General features: G+C 34.5%; 2 protein-coding genes across 4 annotated transcripts; one reads left to right on the top strand and one right to left on the bottom strand.

The window, feature by feature from the left end:
• The first annotated feature begins 3,342 nt into the window (after window positions 1-3,342).
• Window positions 3,343-4,593, top strand: LOC108987758 (nicotianamine synthase-like). Its single transcript, XM_018960758.2, has one exon. The coding sequence runs from the start codon at window positions 3,417-3,419 to the stop codon at window positions 4,380-4,382; it is 966 nt and encodes a 321-aa protein (XP_018816303.1). The 5' UTR covers window positions 3,343-3,416; the 3' UTR covers window positions 4,383-4,593.
• A 1,174-nt stretch (window positions 4,594-5,767) lies between these two features.
• On the bottom strand, window positions 5,768-16,999 carry LOC108987756 (protein SEMI-ROLLED LEAF 2-like). 3 transcript variants are annotated; one of them, XM_018960755.2, is made up of 20 exons: window positions 16,787-16,999; window positions 16,028-16,222; window positions 15,195-15,269; window positions 14,973-15,088; window positions 14,471-14,585; window positions 13,492-13,620; window positions 13,250-13,297; window positions 12,157-12,359; window positions 11,836-12,032; window positions 11,281-11,564; window positions 11,057-11,203; window positions 9,146-9,550; window positions 8,891-9,040; window positions 8,619-8,697; window positions 8,412-8,536; window positions 8,096-8,287; window positions 7,875-8,015; window positions 7,417-7,554; window positions 6,826-7,032; window positions 5,768-6,162 (listed from the first exon to the last, which is right to left on the bottom strand). In XM_018960755.2, exons 2-20 carry the CDS (start codon window positions 16,160-16,162, stop codon window positions 6,034-6,036), a joined length of 3,015 nt encoding a protein of 1,004 aa, XP_018816300.1. In that variant the 5' UTR covers window positions 16,163-16,222; window positions 16,787-16,999; the 3' UTR covers window positions 5,768-6,033. The 3 variants fall into 3 exon arrangements, with proteins under 3 accessions (XP_018816300.1, XP_018816301.1, XP_018816302.1); XM_018960756.2 differs by having other exon boundaries at window positions 16,835-16,952; XM_018960757.2 differs by having other exon boundaries at window positions 8,159-8,287; window positions 16,787-16,946.
• Window positions 17,000-18,620: the final 1,621 nt, after the last annotated feature.

Raw genomic sequence — 18,620 nt, 5'->3', positions numbered from 1 at the left:
AATGTTATTGATCGTCATTTTAATCATTAGTTTAAAGATAATATGGTGTTAAATGATCAAAAGATAAATGAAATGACAGAGTTTTAAAATGAAAAATAAAAAATAGTTTTGAAATCATATGATATAATATTAATAGATATAGCATTTTGGAGTCCTAGCTCTTGAAAAGAAAATAGAACATTTTGAACCCTATAGTCTACCCCCTCAATTCCCAAATCAATAGTTCTCTCTAAAACTTGCATGCAGGAACTTTTGATACAGAGCAAAAATCTTCGAAGATAGTATAGACTGTTTTATTATTATTTATTATTATTTATAAACAGTTTATTATTATTTACAAATTATTTATTATTTTATTATTATTATTTATAAATCATCTGAATGAGTAATGCTACTTAACATTTTAATTTTCATCATCCTTCCATCATCCTATAATGTGACATTAGGTGATTGGAAATTATTTATTATATTTTATTTATAAACCTATCATTTAATGTCACTTCATGAGATGATGGGAGGATGATGAGAGTTGAGATGATGAATAGATTTTTTCTTCGGTTAAACTGTTGAAGTTGAGGGAAAAGTCTCAAAAAAATAAATAAAAAGAAATAAAACCATAATTGCACTATCAAATTTAAAGGGTATACCATCCAGATCACTTATCTTGAGTTCAGAAGAATGAAAATAAAAAGTTTCAAGACGTGCAAGTGTCAACATTATGGAGGCCATCGACCTTTTAGCTTTTGAAAAGTGTCCTCCCTTTATGATTCAAAGATGCCCTAAAAAATAAAAAATAAAATAATAAAATAAAAGTGTTAAAATAAAAGATGGTATACATGTAATGTTTGCATTCTATCACGCCACACTTGTTTAGGGTTTTTATTTAGATATAGATTAGGATCTCTTGAAGTTTTTGTCCTAAGTTTTACTCAATTATGAGAAAAATGGATACATGCATGAAATTTATCATATAATTAATATTTATTGTTATTTACGTGGATTTTACGAATCATAATATTAAATGTTGTAAGATTAATTTTACGTGTTTTGGGTAGAAAACTCTCAACACCTCCATTCTTATTTTTTAATGTAGGTGTTGAGAATTTAGTTGCTCTAAGAGCACTGCCATAGCCAGTCAAGTTCAAATTTTGACTAAAATTTTTCAAAATCAGTTGCATTAGACTAACTTAATCACTTCAAATCAAATTATGAGTTTCAGTAAATGAAAAACTAAAGTCATATTAGGTGAGTTACTGTTCACCTACTAAAAGAATATTTTATTAAAAAGTATTTTCAATTTTCTCACTCACTCTCACATCTCTTCTCTCCCGTCCTTTCCTTTCTCTTCTTTTTATTTTCCTTTTTTCTTCATGTTAAATAATTTGTTTTGATAATAAAAATTAAATTATTAATTAATATATGAAGTGTATTTATAAAATATAAATAAAAAAAATTATTAAAATATATAATATTATATTATTATTTTGACTTTAAAATGATTAGTCCAATGTAAATTCTCAAAAATTTAGCCAAAATTTCATGAAATTGACAATGGCCATTGCCATGCTCTAAACACTAAAATTAGCATCATGTATATATAATAAACAAAGTGAAAGGATAATATGAAAGGAATCGAGACATGTGACTTGTGAGCCAATGAAGTGCAAATAGAGTGTACGTAAACTGCATCAATTTATTTATTAAGTTTGAACAAGTTTTCATGACGATCATTGGCTAAATTAGATGGACGTACGTGGGGGTACTCTTGGTATTAATTAAATTGGCTATTGGCCAGCTAGTGTGAACGGAGTGATGCTGATAATTATGAACGATCATATTCTTTCAAATTTTTATTTAAAATTAAGGATCTCAAGTGAAAAAAATATGAGTTATTTTATTTTTAAATTGATGTGTAGAGTATATCGTTCAGATCATTTAAATGATAAGATTTAATTTGTAAGATTTAAATTTTAAAATTTATCTTACAAATCAAGTTATGTCATGTAATCACTTTCGTAGATGTGTTCTTACATCGTTTGAGAATAGAGTTTTTTTTTTAAAAAAAAGAAATATTATACATTAGTCACTATTCACTCCCACAGCCTACACCTATCTATAGGTTATAGCTATTTTTTCCGTATGATGTGGAATGTGCGGTAGTGAATATTAGTTGATGAGAAGAATTTTTTAAAAAAAAATATAGACACAAAGTTGGTCTTACAATATTTATTGTTACCCTATGAAATTTTTTAATAACATTAACAAAAAGTATATTGAACAAGAGTATTTTCATCTTGTTTCTTATTTTTGTGAGCTTAAACCAAACATGTTCTAAAAATTATAACTAAAGTAAAAGCATGCGTGAGATGTGAAGGGAAAAGACAGGAAACAATTGCCTATGTAGTCGTAATCGAAGAGCTTGAAGATGGGACATTGTAATGAAGGATGGAGAAGAAGAAATGTTGCTTAGAAGGGTTGAAGTTGTATCCCTATTATTAATATTTCAAATAGGAAAATGTTATATACGACGCGTTGGTTTTTTTCTTATCTTATTGTGTTGACGTGACATTATATATTAACACTTGAATTTGTTTTTTTAATTGATACTAGTTTCTTTAGTAGTTGATGAAGAATACATCAACTCAATGAGGTAAGAGCAAAATGAGAATGTAGTATCTAACATAATTATAGTAAATGCGTTTATATTACAGTGATTTGAAAACGTCGCTGGGAAATATAATTGTCAGCGATTTTCTCTCTTTTAGCGACAGAAATTAATCGTTGGAATTAATCTTTTCCAACTTTTAAGAATTGAATCGTATCTTGACTTTGCAGCGATTAAATGCAATATGGGCGGCAAATATTATTTGCTGGGAATAAAAATATGTAGCGGCGAGTTTTGGGTTCCGTTGGAGTAGATCTAAAGTGGGACTTTAATACCGACAAACTTGCAGCGATTTTTAAATCACTGGGTGAGGTATTTGCCAGCGATTTTGTGAGTAGTCCCAGGGATAATGAATCGCTGGGAAAAGTGTTTTCCCTTGTAGTGACGTTATCGCATTAGAAATGTAAAGAAAATATTTTAGTTATAAAGGTATTACACAAAAGTAAATTCACAAATTGATATTATTTGATGTGGTATGTCAGATTGTAAAATTATTTTTATTATAAAATAGATATCACAGATTCTATAAAGTTACGTCAATTTGTAGGTTTAGTTTATATAATTTCTTTATGTCTGTAGCGGTTCTCGAAACATAATAACAAAGCCAACCCTCTGTGCCATGTGGGCCCAACCACCGCCCATAAATAATGACTCCATCAGAGGACAGGACGTTGTAACTTGCTCTCAAGTTTTTATCATAACTCGATTATCCTTTTCCTTGGAGCCTCTCCTATTACCTCATAGTGTCGACATGGGTTGCCAGGAAGAGCCTTTGGTTCAACAAGTCTGCAATTTGTTTGAGCAAATCTCAAACCTCGAGAGTCTCAAACCCTCCAAAGATGTCAACATGCTCTTCACCCAACTTGTGTTCACATGCATGCCACCAACTCCAATTGATGTAACCAAGCTGTGCAAAAGGGTGCAAGAAATCAGGTCAAAGCTGATTAGGCTTTGTGGGGAGGCTGAGGGACTATTGGAGATCCATTACTCTACCATTTTGGGCTCATATCAGAAACCACTTGACCATCTTGATATCTTTCCTTACCATTCTAATTACCTCAAGCTTAGCCTCCTTGAGTTCAACATCCTTTCCCAACACTGCACCAAAAATGTCCCTAACAAAATTGCCTTTGTGGGCTCTGGTCCCCTTCCCCTTACATCTATTGTCTTGGCATCTAATCACCTCACCTCCTCCACCTTTCACAATTATGATATTGACCCCTTAGCCAATTCAAAGGCCGTTAGTTTAGTTTCATCTGATCCTGACTTGTCAAAAAGAATGTTCTTCCATACCACTGATATAATGAATGTAACAACTGCTTTAAAAGATTTTGAAGTTGTTTTCTTGGCAGCTCTAGTGGGCATGGACAAGGAGGACAAGGTCCGAGTCATAGATCATTTCGCCAAGTACATGGCGCCAGGAGCTCTTTTGATGCTAAGGAGTGCACATGGTGCTAGGGCTTTTCTCTATCCGGTGGTTGATTCGTCCGATCTTGTTGGATTCGAGGTTCTTTCAGTGTTTCATCCAACCGATGAGGTTATTAATTCGGTTGTGATTGCACGTAAATATCCCATGACTACTACACACTCACTTGAGCAGCAGCAGGGTCTTGGCCCCATAGTACTGCCTAGCAAGTGTTCTGAAATCCAAGCATTCGATCCTTTCAACCATGGGAACATGATTGAGGATCTAGCTCTTGAGGAGCAACTTTCCTAGACTAGTTGTCTTTCTTTCTCCAAGATGTCTGTATACATGATTATTGAGTCATGTAATGGCTTTTCTCGCATGTTTTCGTGCATGTCTAACAAGTTTACCCTCTTGAAGCATGCTTTTATTTCGTGTTGTTGCATCTTCAAATTAAGAAAAAATAAGTTCCATATGTGTTTCTGAATTTTCCTCCAGTTAACTAGAAAAGGTTCACATGCCATGGAGGCTAGCAATATATATACATATACATACATATATACACATATATATATATATTATTGCAAGAACTAGGGTTCTTAAATTCTTTTATCTTCTTGCTTAGTTAAGTTTTACATTTTCATAGTTCCTTGACCTAAAGGAAAGGCTTCTGTGAAAGCTTTGAACAGATTCACAGAGGCTTGACAACAAAATTGGCAATATTTAGGAGTGCCGCCCTTGCACGCTACTTATTTTGACTTTTAACTCTTCTACTCAAATCGGTTCAATAAGAAACGGTCTGCAATCTATATCTGCTGAAAATTGGCCATAAAGATTTCCTTTAATCTTCATCTTCACCCAACAAAAAAAAAAAAAAAACCTTTGAAATAGAATTGCACTCTTGAATAAATCGGGTCGGAAATCCGACAGTTTAGGGCCGGGTCAGAAGGCTTGAATTTGGGCCGGGTGAACAGTGCTACTTGAAAAGGGACCAATCGTTCCAAGTGTTGCTCAAACAAAATTTGCATTTATTTGGATTTCAAATATGACCGTTACCATTGCCTCCACCGCTATCATAATTTGGGCTTAAAATATAGCCCTATATTATATGGTTCTCCAGTTGTATCACCCGATGTATGCAAAGTCGAGTAAAAATGCCTAAGGCTATCAATTGCTGCTTGCCCCGGCCCACCAAGATGTTGGTATTAGTAATTTAGTATAGAAAAATTCTACCTCTCATTCCTATTCTTACACCACACGTCACACATGAAATGACGTACAATTAGGAAAAGAGATGCCTCGAGATCTCCTATAATTTTAACATAAATACTTTCTACAATTCGCAGAAATAAACAATATGTAAACTAGTACAAATTTATCGCCCAGCTTTGACTATTGGGCGTGCCCACTAGTACAAATTTATCTTCGTATTTTTTTCTTTTTTTCTTTACATTTTTTAATATATTTAAATATTTAAAAAAAATAAAAAATATATATCAATAAACTAATAGTCACTTCCTTAATCAGTAACTAAAAAGAATTCAATATATAAACGGTCAAAATGAAAAGAAGACAATGAGTCGACATAATAACATTATTCATGTTGGAGTCCACATTGCTGACGTTTAATACAGTAGTCCACTTGCTATGTCTCTCTCTCTCCAAGTTTTTAAAGTGATTGGATCAAAAAAATTGTAGGAAATCTCAATCCAATAAGAAACAAAGCAAGTCCAAGGAGAAATGACAGATAGAAGGATTAATAAACTGACATGGAAGCTCACAAGCTATGCTGCACCAACACATTTTAAGAACAAAGAGTACATTGTGCATACAAGAATTAATGAACTGACATGGAAGCCCACAAATGATCTGAGTTTAAATCAAAGGTTAAGCTACTAATCCTAATTGCTGCCTAAGACTTTTACAAGACAACTATCACCAGAAAGAATGTGTGGCTTCTCTTCTAACACCTAGCTGATCCAGCTGCCTTGAGGAAGTTGTCAAATGGGCTGGCAGGAGGCAGCCTCATTGCCAACCATGGGTCCTGTGGCAACACATTTCCCTGAGCAGGGGGGCCAACGCTACTTGTTACCTACATGATAGAATTGATTAAGAATGGTATTAACAGAAAATAACTGATAAAACATAGAAACTCTTGTCGCAAAGCTCAAATGATTAATACCAAGTTATTTGCAACTAATTTTTAATAAGTGTCAAGCAAGTTATTTGCTACTATTTAACCTTCCAAATTACTAAATTCAAGATTCTCATAACCTTGTCTTCGTCAAGCATTCCGTCAACTATGACGACTAAAAATAAAAAATGAAAGGGTAAGGAAAGAAAGCATTAATGAGTAGAACTTGAAGTATATAAGAAACCACTAAGGTGTGAAAGTAGTAAAACCAAAATATAAAAAAATAAAATAAAAAGGGTAAACCAATAGGTATTTTTCGAGTCTAACTTGTAAAAAATAACAAAGTTACAAGGAAAAAAAAAAAAAAAAGAACCCACGGACCTGTAAAATTTGGTAAAACCAAAAGATTAAAAAAAAATGTAAGAAAATTAACAAAAGAAAAGTTTAAGAAAAATCTGATCATAAATTGAGTCTGGAGAGCATCAAGTGAAAACTTGGGCCTTTATATCAAATTGAAGATAAACACAAGATGTTTCTATATGAATTTCCCTTTATAATAATAAATTCTGGGATTTATGTGGAAAGTCCAAAGGGAGTTAACATGTTGTGTCGAAGGCTAACCTTTTTGAGTGCCAAGTGTCCATCTGCAAGAAATGCAGGAAACGATTTGTCAACCACTCTACTTTGGTGATTTTCATGGGCCAACCAATTGGAGAGTTTCTTCCTTGTGCCTGTGCCAAGGGCTTCACACTGGCTAGCCATGGTGTTGTACGAGAGGGGCGATGTAGTCATAGATGTTCCTGCCACTTGCCCAGCCACTTCAAGTGCCTGAAAGCACCATAATTTAGTAGGCGAATAATTTTCATCGACAGATCTAGGCATCTTGCACATCGATTACTAAAATGAAGATACACTATTTCTAACCAACAAAAAAAATTACTTCAACTCTCTTACACATAGGATGACATATAGGAATCATCACACAAATTGCCTAATAAACAAAAGCATATTGAACAATTTGCAATACATAGTATTTTAACAGATAGGGCAGTCAGTCTTGATATTTTCAATATTTTTTATTAGATAGATCCTTTTTCAGACTAGTCTTTCCATAAATAATATTATGGAAATTCAGGAAGTTAATACAACCTTGTTTTAGCATCTTCTTGCATATGCGCTTTTCACAGACACAAAAAGAGAAGGGGAGGTTACCGATTCCAGAAGCTGTCCAATGCTGATGATATGGGACATAGACGGTGAAGATGGCATTTTGGGTATGAACCGAGATAGGTCAGCAACGGATGCTTCACTTCTAGCATCATCCTCAACTAATGAATTTGTTGGAAAATCCTACACCATAAGCAAACAAAGACTAGATAGTGACTATAGTGATTTCTTGGAATGGGAAACCATTTGACTGCGATGAGCAGTGGATGGTAGGGTTGGTGTACTGCAACATCTTTGTTTACTCTTCTCTCCAAGGATGAGCTAATTTCTGAATATAAATTCATCACTTCCACATATTTACATAGCATCTAAACAATACCACACACCCTCACCTATCAATCTTTTTTTTTTCCAACTAAAGCTGAGGAGAGTTGTCAGAAAGCAATGAGCTCCTTGCAAGGTCATTGCTCAAAATAGCATTAAAATGATCATAAAGAGCTTACCCCATCAAACGACAACGATTTCTTGGAATGGGGAACCATTTGATTGTGGTCAAATTCAAGTATTGATTGTGGGCCAAACATGAATGCATCATCAGGTGTGAATAATTCTGACAGTTGCTCAGTCAGGGCATCTGCCTCCAGCTTTACAAGCAGAAAAAAACAGATCAGAGAGAGAGAGAGAGGGAGAGGAGGGGGAGGGGGTTCTGGATAAAATGTCATACCTCAGTAATGCTAGACAGACTCTGAACTAAAATGTCCATTATGACATTGTCAGATTTGTATACCTTGCTCCGTAATTCAGAGAGCAATGATGCAGCAAGTTGATTATCAGCAACAGATCCATACTCTCTGATATCTGCCTGAGGCTTTACATATACTTGCAGGTCATCGTTAATACCCAGATAAGGATCAACCTGAACTTGTCGAAGACAAGTTTTTTATTAGATAACAAACAATATCAGCAGTTTTAACCACAGAGACCACCCCAAGCCCTAACGCAACCACCCACCCAGAAAGCATGCCACAAACATAACTCACATCATATGGAACTGATGACTTGAGGAAATCATTCAGATCAGGAATGTGATATATTTTAGCTGCAAACATCAACATGCCTGTCGATAATACAAAGATAGATCTTTGGCATGCTGGAGACAACATACCTACCAAAACAGAAACATATATCAATAGATCATTTTAACATACCAAAATGAAAAGTCTACTCGTGAAACTCTACTGTCATACCATTGTTAGGATCCATGGATGTATTCCTGAGAGACAGAGGAAGCTGAAAGAATCGGACCACAAGGTTGTCATTTGAGTTCTGCACATCATTTATTTGAGATATAGTCATTAAACTAAATTATCCAGGCTATGCCCTCATTCAATTAACAATTAGCATGGTCTCTCTGACAAGCCAGAAGTGAATGGGAGAATAAGAAGCAAGAGATATGTTAGGAGAAAAGAATTGATGAAAAAATACCCAAGCAAGTACTGTATTTAAGTATGAACTTCACCTTTAAGCCTGATGAAATAAGTGTTAATACAAAAGAATGAGCAATAGCTTCAATATTTGAAGGTAAATTATCCGGAAGACTGGCCTGCATCCAGAAGGCAGACAGCAATTGCACTAATTGCTCCTCACTAAACTTCATAATATGCGGTTCCTGCGCCAATCATAGACCAAATTTGTTAAGAATCGTGTATAAATGGAAAAGATCTATAATGCCACCCAAAAACAACCCATTTATGGAAGTGAAAATTATGCTTACAGCATCCGACAAACTGGTTGACCCAGCAGTTCTGTCAATAATACAGCTAATTTTGTAAACATTGGGGGAATTCTTGTGGACGCGCCCCTGTTTCCAGTCATCTTCAACAATGTCCCTTTCTTTAAGATCATCATGAAAATTACTTCCAATTTTTTCCACTTTGATGCTATCTTTTTCTCTCCGTAGCTTTTCAAGTAAAGCTTTAATCGATGCAGATGCAGGATTTGAGTGCCATCTCCTCGGTTGGTGTAGAAAACCACTTGTAAGAGAAGCAACTTCATGTCGTTGATGGTTAGAGATTGGAATTAAAAGAGCAGAAAATATCTGGTGCGCTCCAACTCGTGCCTCTATGTCTGGGTGTAGCATCACCTTCAACAGTTGAACAAGAAGGCCTTCTGGAAAAACCTACATGAAAAAATTAAATAATTTAACAGGGTGAGCCCCAAAGAAAAAAGAAAAATTGTACCTCAATACGTATAACAGTCAACCTCACAACCCCTGGATAATATAGCTTTCTAACACCTCGACCATATAACATTCCGCTTCAGAATCTTCAGACAAGTTTTTTTTGTATAAGTAAACGATTATATTAATGAGAATAGGCATAGCCAAAGTACACAAGGGGTATACAAGAGGTAAAACCTAGTTAGGAGGAAGAAATATAAACCAAAAAGTCATGAAAGTCTAGGCCATTGAAATCTACAGCTTTAGCCCTAGGAATAAAGTTTTAACAGAGTAATATAATCTCCTCCAATGAGTGTTCCTTGTCTTCGAAAGTCCAATCATTCCATTCCTTCCATAGGCACCATAGAATACAAATAGGAACCATCTTCCACACAACTGTGATTTGTGAAAACCGCCCAGGTTCCTCCAACTAGCCAGAAGGTTGACCACAATAGAAGGCATAACCCAGGCTAGCTCTAACCTTCTAAAGACATCATCCCATAATGCTTTGCAACCTCACAATGCAATAAAAGATGATCTACAGTCTCACAACTTTCTTTTTCTGCACATACAGCACCAGTCCACTATAATCACCCTGCGTTTCAGTAAATTATCCATCGTCAAAATCTTACCCAAAGAAGCTATCCAAGCAAAAAATACCGCCTTGGGAGGCGCCTTATTTCACCAAATCCTTCTCTATGGAAAGTGATTATTCTGCGGATGTGTGAGGGACTTGTAGAAGGAATAAACAGAAAATGTACCTTTTTCTAGTGGGTACCCACCACAAACTGTCAGTCCCTTGAGCACTCGATCTCATCGAGTACAGGAGTTTGAAAAAATCCAAAAAGCTGCCAACTTCCCAATCACAGGCCACCCTAATAAAGCTCACATTCCATTGGACTAAGCCACCAGACATCTCCATGAGGTTAGCCACTGATGCTTCTTTTTCATGTGCAATCCTGAAAACTGTAAGGAATGTGTCCTTAAGGGCTCTATCTCACCATAAGTCATACCAGAATTTTATTCTAGATCCGTCTCCGGTTACATTCTAGTGTGTCGAGCAAAAACCCCCCAACCTCGTCTTATGTGCTTCAAGACTCCCATTCCATAAACCCCTTGTACCTCCCTAGTGCTCCACACCCCACCCCCCCCCCCCCCCCTCCCAACAAAACCCCATACTTGAAGTCAATCACCAACTTCCTTAAAGCTTCCCTTTCCATATTATACCGCCACAACCATTTCCCAAGAAGAGCTCGATTGAAACAATAACAGAACATAATTTATTTATAAGTAACCATAACAAAATTTAGTGCATGCAAGTTACATCCAATCACTATCCACTCCATCAGTTTTTCTACCTTATGTATGAAGTATGATAGTCAAAATATGTAATCAGAGGTCATTAAATTGAACATCAGTGAATAGAAAACCTCTGGAGAGGATATTAAATAATTTCCCTCCTCTCACCTGTTGAGAACGTGAAGAGGCCGATGCTACTGAGATGACATGAGCAAGAATCATCAATGATCCAATGGTTGCTCTGGAACCAACTCCAGATGGCAACTTCTCCAGCGTTATTGCCATCAGATTAAATAGTGGTCGTGCATCACCAATCTAAGAAAGACAACAACACATTTTGTTAAACTGGAAGCACAAAGCAGCAACAACATACAGCAAAGTATCAAACTTACCCCTTTAGCAATTTCGAGTAAACAGTCTTCAATGGAATTCTGCAGTAAGATATTTTTGTTGGACTCTTGCTCACCAACTGATTCAACTGTGGCTTGAAGACTTTTCCTTGAATGCCTGCACAGGTCACAGACGAATCCAATTTCTGCCAGTGAAGTTCCTGATCTAATTTGCCTAGCTAAAGCAGTAGCGACTTGAATGACATAAGATTTGAGTTGGGGGTCATGTGCAACATTTTTGTGATCCAGATGACGTATTAAAGAAGCTAAAATCAGCTGCTGGTTCCCTGAAATAAAAAGAAACATTAGCAAAATACTCGCACAGTAGACAGATAAAACTAAATGCCTATATATGTATATATATATATATATATATATTCCACCAATAAACATTTTTGCAGCCTACTCTTTTGAAAAGAGGGGAAGAGAGAGGAAAAAGAAAAAGAAATCCACAAAATGTTAGATAGTTTGAATTTCAAACCCAAATACAATACATTAAAGATTAATATAATATAAATAACACGTATTGAGTAAGAAGCCAAAGGAGGATCAAGATACCTGAACTCTCCATGAAGTATGACATGTCGGACAAAACCATCACAGCAAGCCCTTGCCGAGGCACCCAGTGCTGTCCAGAATCAAAATAAATAAATATTGGATCCAGTACCCTGCGCATTGTTGTGCTCTCCTTGGCTAATTCAACCATTCTTTGGATACAAATTTGTGCCCATACTTTTGGGGTCTCGATCTCTTCTCTATAATAAAGGCAAGATATTGGTCAAAGGGAAGTAAATGAAAAAAAAAAAAATCGAAGTCAGACTAATTGAAGAGCAAATTCCCATAAATAGTTAAAATCACAGGCTCTCGAATATTTACTACCTTGTCAAAAGAGAAGGATCCTTTTTTTCTGGTCGTGGCCTCACGATCAGCCAGCTAGGGCTAGTATCACAACTTGCAACAACACCGCCTCTGCCCTCACATCTAATTACTTCCTCCACCCAATTATGACGTGCCTCCCCTCTCTCAACATCACCTTCTGTATGAGTATCAGGCTCATAGTTATCCAAAGTGCCATATACAATCTGCAGCATGGATATATCAAGAAGTTAAAATTCAACACCAGAACTACAACAAACTGGAACAATTAAGTGAAACACAAAAGCAAGGAATGAGCAAAAAAAAGACTGCAGAATTTAGTACGGCAAAACAAGTGAAACACAAAAAGAAGCATATGCAGCACTAAAGATTGCAGAATGCAGTGCTAGGCAAAACTTATAATGATGTACAGTATACACTTCGATACAATAACTAGAAGAGTACTAGAACTGTCAAAAAGACAGGAAAGTTTCCTCTCACAAGGCATCACATCATCTTGATCCAATTAATAACCCTGGTGGAGAATGTTGGAAAAAAATGTGAAGTACCAACTGAGTTCATCACTGTCTCAGATTATTATCAATCGACCAATTGGCCTTTAGTCTTAGTAGGTGAGAATTGACATCAAAACCAGCCTCTAAAATTAACTGAAAATTAAAATGAAAGGAAAGAATAATGAGAAAGCAATCTCTCTTTCTCCACTCCTTTGAAAAATTTAGTGCAATTTAAGTGGACTTAATTCAAAGGCATCTGGATAACCAGTTGAATGTTCATCATCTCATAAGAAAGTTAAAATTCTAGGATTTTAAATGCCACCTGTGTCCATTTTGAGTAATACTTGTTTGAAATATAATGATATAAATGAAATATAACTATATGAATGAAACATAATGATATGAATTTCAGTATAAAATCAAACTACGATTTTCATTTGGTCATTATGTTGCAATCCTACGAGTTTAGACAACATTTGGAAAAATATTGTAATACTTCAATGTTAATAAAACCCCTCAATTCTGCAAGAGTTTGTTGAATCTAACAAAAATCTAATAGAATCATTAAATGGCTTTGAAAAAACTAAATCAAAAGAACTAACCTCATCAAAATCAACAAACATGTGCGAGAACTGTGCCATAAACCACACCTGCCGAGGGAGAAAATTATCAAACAACCAATCTTCCAGTTCCAAAACAACTGGCGATTAATGGCTCATATATTTTAAAGCTATTAAACGAGTCATGATGGGAAATAGATACCACAAATTAATTTTATAGAAAACTGTCTTCCTGATCCTGGTAATAAGAAACATCGAAGGAGAAAATCAAACTATAAAACTACCATGGCTGAGAGGCATTGCAAGCTTGATGCCCTTAAGCAGAGCCTTTGATGTTCGTCCCCTTTCTCACGAGCTAGTGCACATACTTTACCAACCAAATTTTCAATGTTATGTGTGTAGGTTCCATCTGCCTGTTCAGACATTAGGTCAACAGCCAAAACTATGTATTGAGTGATAAAAATACTGCTAATTAATATTTGAGGATGCCAGGAAAGAAAGTATCTGATATACGCACAAACCTTAAATACTGCCAACTATTTTCTACACTTAGTTTTTATTGGTTACATGGGCCATTGATCTACAACCTAAAGAGAGCTCTGGAGGTAGGACCAACAGCCTTCAAATAGTTATGTGAAGGCCATATAAAATCCACTCTGCTAACATCCACAATAGGCATTTCTACCTTCTTGACATGATCTTCTAGAACACGAGCATGAGCTTGTTGTATGCTCTCACCCATCTTTAAATTTTTAATTTATTCATCAAATTAATGGAGCATAACCGATATGTATATCTTTTTTATAAGTAATAGAAGATTTTATTAATAGCATAACCTATGCATATATTATGGAATGGAACTTTTACCATACCATGGTAAGAAACTTTTTCTAGCTTAAGGAGTTTTGTTCTTTTCTAATTTTTGCCCTTGGTCATTAGTTTACGTAATGGTGAAATGTCCCCGGAAGCCAAAAGAATCCATTTTCCTTTTTTTTATAAGTATGGGAACCAAAGCCAAAAGAATCAATTTTTCTCACATTCAATCATAATTGAATACGTTCTTTTTTTTATCAGTAGTTGAATATGTTTCTTCCCTTCTGAAGAGAAGAAAATTGAAAAAAAAAAAGAAAAAAGAACTTAATCTCCCAAGATACATATAAAAGTCATATCGAAGTACATAATTATAATTAAGAAGTTCTTCATCCTCTTCGGCATATTTTGATAGCAGTTACAAAAGAAATATAAAGCAAGGTCTGAACTTACCTGACTGTAGATGAACCTTGTTAAGGTTTGGCATCCAATTATCTTCATGGCATCTTGCTTAGAGTTGTCCAAAAGTCCAGTAACCACATTCAGCAGACTAACAGCAAAACATGCCCTGCACAGTGAAATTTACAAAACTAAATCACATACACTGACAAAAAAAACCCATCTGAAACAAATTTCTCAACTTCTCCATTTAAAAATACAAATGAAAGACCAGATACAAAAACTTGAAGGACTACAAGAAAAAACTACCTTTTAGTAAAATATCATGTATTCAATAGCTACTAGAAGCATTAAGTGACGGGCCTTAGAGACTTCTTAGAAAACAATTCTGGGGAACACAATACCTAACGAGTTTTCTTGCTAAACATACAAACATTGGCTATAAATGAGTTGTTCATTTAGAATTCATTGTAGAACCAACTTAGAAGCTGACAAATCTACACACACTTCCGCAATAATACAAGTAAGAAAAGGAAAAGGAAAAACTTGCACTTACATCTGCTCCTTACATATGCCAAGCAGCTTACTGTACGTCTCTACAACAATATTGATGAACTTGATGTGCTCATATTTCAGTTCTTTATAGAACCTTTCTTCAAGATACTTTGCTATCTGATAAATAGAAAGTACCATTGATATTCAACATCAGGGTCTCTCATTTCAATACTATATTACACTTTTACCAGCAGATACTTAAGTAGCATGTCAGAGTCAATACCTTTGGAATCCGGAAAGGGTTTTTTGCAGCATATTCACATAACTTAGCTATTTTTCTTTCACTTGGATGGCCATCCTGAAATATATTTCAAGACTTTGAGCATCATATTTAGTTATTTATTGATAGGAATTGTAAACTACAAAATGATCTTCCATGTTCAAGCAAATGACTTATTAAGAAATACTTCTAGTAAAATGCTTAAAACCAAAACTCATAATCCATGTTAGATTTGGCTGATTGGGTTTTTGGGTCTAACCCCATTTCATCCCTATTTAGGTGATGCAGAGTGGGGCTCCACACTCAAGTTTTCTTCAATCAAGTACAGAGGAAATCTAGTGAAATGATAATGTAGGATAACACTTAACACCCCCATCTATAGGCCCAGAGAGGACGAGGCAAAGCACAAAATGTATTAAAAGATAATCTTCATCTGGCAAGCATATTAGCACGTTTCAGATCCTCTTCCATGATCCAATTGGAGGGCCAGCATTCCAAAATAAGCAAACCGTAGCGAGGGCACGTACAGTTGTTAAAAGCAGCCATACCAGAAAAGTGATAAAGACATTGTATTCTTTGCTTCAAAGGAGGGTGCGTTTTTTCTCTTAGTCATGGGAAACATAATGGCAAAGTACATTATTTGGCAGTGATCACCACATTACATAATCAAATGGTCAAATTGCGAACCACTTTTTACATTTTAAACTAGTTATGGTTGCCAGATAGGGTACCTCTAAACTCAAAGAGAACATAAACGTAGCATCTTATATTACACTATCAGATACTAAACGTTCAGAATGACTGAAAACGTAATATAAAAGGAGTAAGATGCTAACAGGGGATTTAGGAAATATCTCTGACAGCAGTTTTTTGTAACGCTTAACGGGTTGTCGAGAACTTGACCGCAAAGCAGGACAGCAAACGCACATGCTCCCACACACTGGGAAAATCTTTCTGGAGATGACACCCATTTCCCGCAAGTTTTTAGATAATAGAACAAAGTAATGAAAACCACGACCAAACAGGTGAACCTGTACCCAAAAACAAAGAAACCAAAACTAAGCGCAGCAAAGATGAATCCACCAGTCCAGCAGACGAGCTTAGTAGAACACAAAATAAAGACAAACAGCACGTTACAGGGGAAAATGTTGGGATACAGGATAAAAAGGAAAATCCCAGAAGGATAGCAAAACAGAAGGTTGGCCCCCATTGAAGGCTGCGAAGAACAAACACGAGTTACGACTCCCCCCCAACAGCCCAAAAACAAAAAACGGAAAAGATAAAAGAAATGAAAGAGGAATGAACTAGAGGGAGGGAAAATGGCCAACCCAAAAGAAAAGGCCAACAAAACATTTGAAGCTACATAAGAAATAGACATGAGAAATGCAAAACAGACACAAGCATACAGAATATTTTCAAATGTACCCAGAGCCAAGTGCGAAGCAAAAAGAATTATAAAACCAGCCAACATTAGAAACCCAACTATATAGGCCTCAAAAGCGAGAAAAAAAATAAAGAAGGAAAAAGCTCGATGAAACAAAACCAAAATACCAATTAGAAGGGAAAAAAAAAACAGAGAGAAAGCAAAGAACTACTCTTATTTCGTTTCCCGGAAGTGCAGATCAAGAAGGCGAAGCTCACACCTCGTGCAGGGTTTTCAGAACAGAGAGAGCGAAACAAAGAGCGAGAATGAGAGCATAGAGAAGAAGGTACAGGAACAGCAAAGAGACTCCGAGAGCCAGAGAGAGAGAGGGCGCGTGGATTGACACAAATTAAAGGAGGACGAGAGAGAAGTGAGAACATAAGGTAGATCACGTGATTAGTGTCAGTTTCACATTTTTATATGAAATAAAATAAATTAAATTTTAAAATAAAAATAATATTAAAAAATATATTCTAATATACCAACATCGTTTTTTTAAATAAAATAATTAAAAATTTTATTTTTTAATATTATTATTATTTTAAAATTTTAAATTATTTATTATATAAAAAAATTATAATAATAAAATAAAATAAAATAAACATTTTAAACTGTCCAACGAACGATGGATCGCTGGATTAATGGGTTTGTGTCAGAACTCAGAACTTTTGGAAGACACTTTATTTACGTTGAAAAAAGGCAGACATGGTTTTTGAAGTTTCAAATTTAGAACTCTTTTGAAAATACCTTTCTTCATCCAAAAATCATTTGCATTAAAATTCCGCCCAAGATTTTTCCAAGTTTCATTAATAACATTTATGATTTAAGGGGAACTGCGGAAGATAATCCTAATCAATTCGTCTCATCTCACTTTAAATCAATGAAATTTATTATTTTATTAATTTCATGTAAAAAAAATTAAATTCAACTTAATATATTTTATATATTTTATTTTAAAAAATTAAATTTATCTCAATTTAAAAAAATTAAACTCATTTCAATAAAGCTTATAAAATATTTCTTAATTCAATTCAATTTATCTCGACATCTAATCGGAAAACAAAGGAATATGAGGCAAGTGGCGTAATTTCTAATTTTAACAAAGTTTTTATCAGTGTTGTTAATATCGTACCGTACTAGTCAATACGGTCGGTATTTGCCATATTGGGCATTGGGTCGGCACAAGTATTATATATATTTTGTACCGATCGAAATACTAGTCGTACTGGCCTGTACCGACCGATATTTCTGTCTTTATGTTTTTAAACTATAAGTTCATTTTTTTACTCTCAATTTAAATTAGACTATTTATAATTTTTATATGTATATATTTATATATAATTTATTCATATATCGACTATCTCAAAAAGATATTAATATTAAAATATTTTATTACAGTGTCTTGACCAATACGACATTCGATACGATATTCAAAAATATTGATTTGTATGCTTTGCTCGGTATCAAAGAATAAACAATTGGGCTATGCTTCCCTCCTTATAAACTGATGTTAAAATTCAGGAAAAATTCTACAAACTTTAAGCTGGTATTATTCCTATCTTACAATGATGAAACGGTGTAACCAATCAACCTTTTGGATTATAAAAAAAAAAAGAATCATGATAATAAACGTGTCATATTTTACATAGATAGATAAAGGGGGGATATGAGTATAATTTGTAGCATTACTCCCTGTTTATTTATCGCCAAAATTGATTGCTTGGTTTATTCTCTATTTTTTATGGACTAAGATTCTGTTTGGATAGTAAAAATATTTTATTTTATCTGATTTCATTATTTTAATTTTTACAAATTTTTACATAAAATATAATAAATAATTTAACTTTTTCAATTCTTAAAATAATAATAATATTAAAAAATAATATTTTATTCAATTTTCCTACCAACTCATTATCTAAACAGGACCTAAATACATCCTCAATGATGTTGTAAAATACAATTTCCTCTAAAATATAAAGAAAATTGCTCAAAAGTTGCTTCCAATA

Source organism: Juglans regia, chromosome 8, assembly GCF_001411555.2.
Source record: "Juglans regia cultivar Chandler chromosome 8, Walnut 2.0, whole genome shotgun sequence".
NCBI classification, from domain to species: Eukaryota; Viridiplantae; Streptophyta; class Magnoliopsida; order Fagales; family Juglandaceae; genus Juglans; species Juglans regia.
This window is presented reverse-complemented; position numbering and strand designations above follow the sequence as displayed.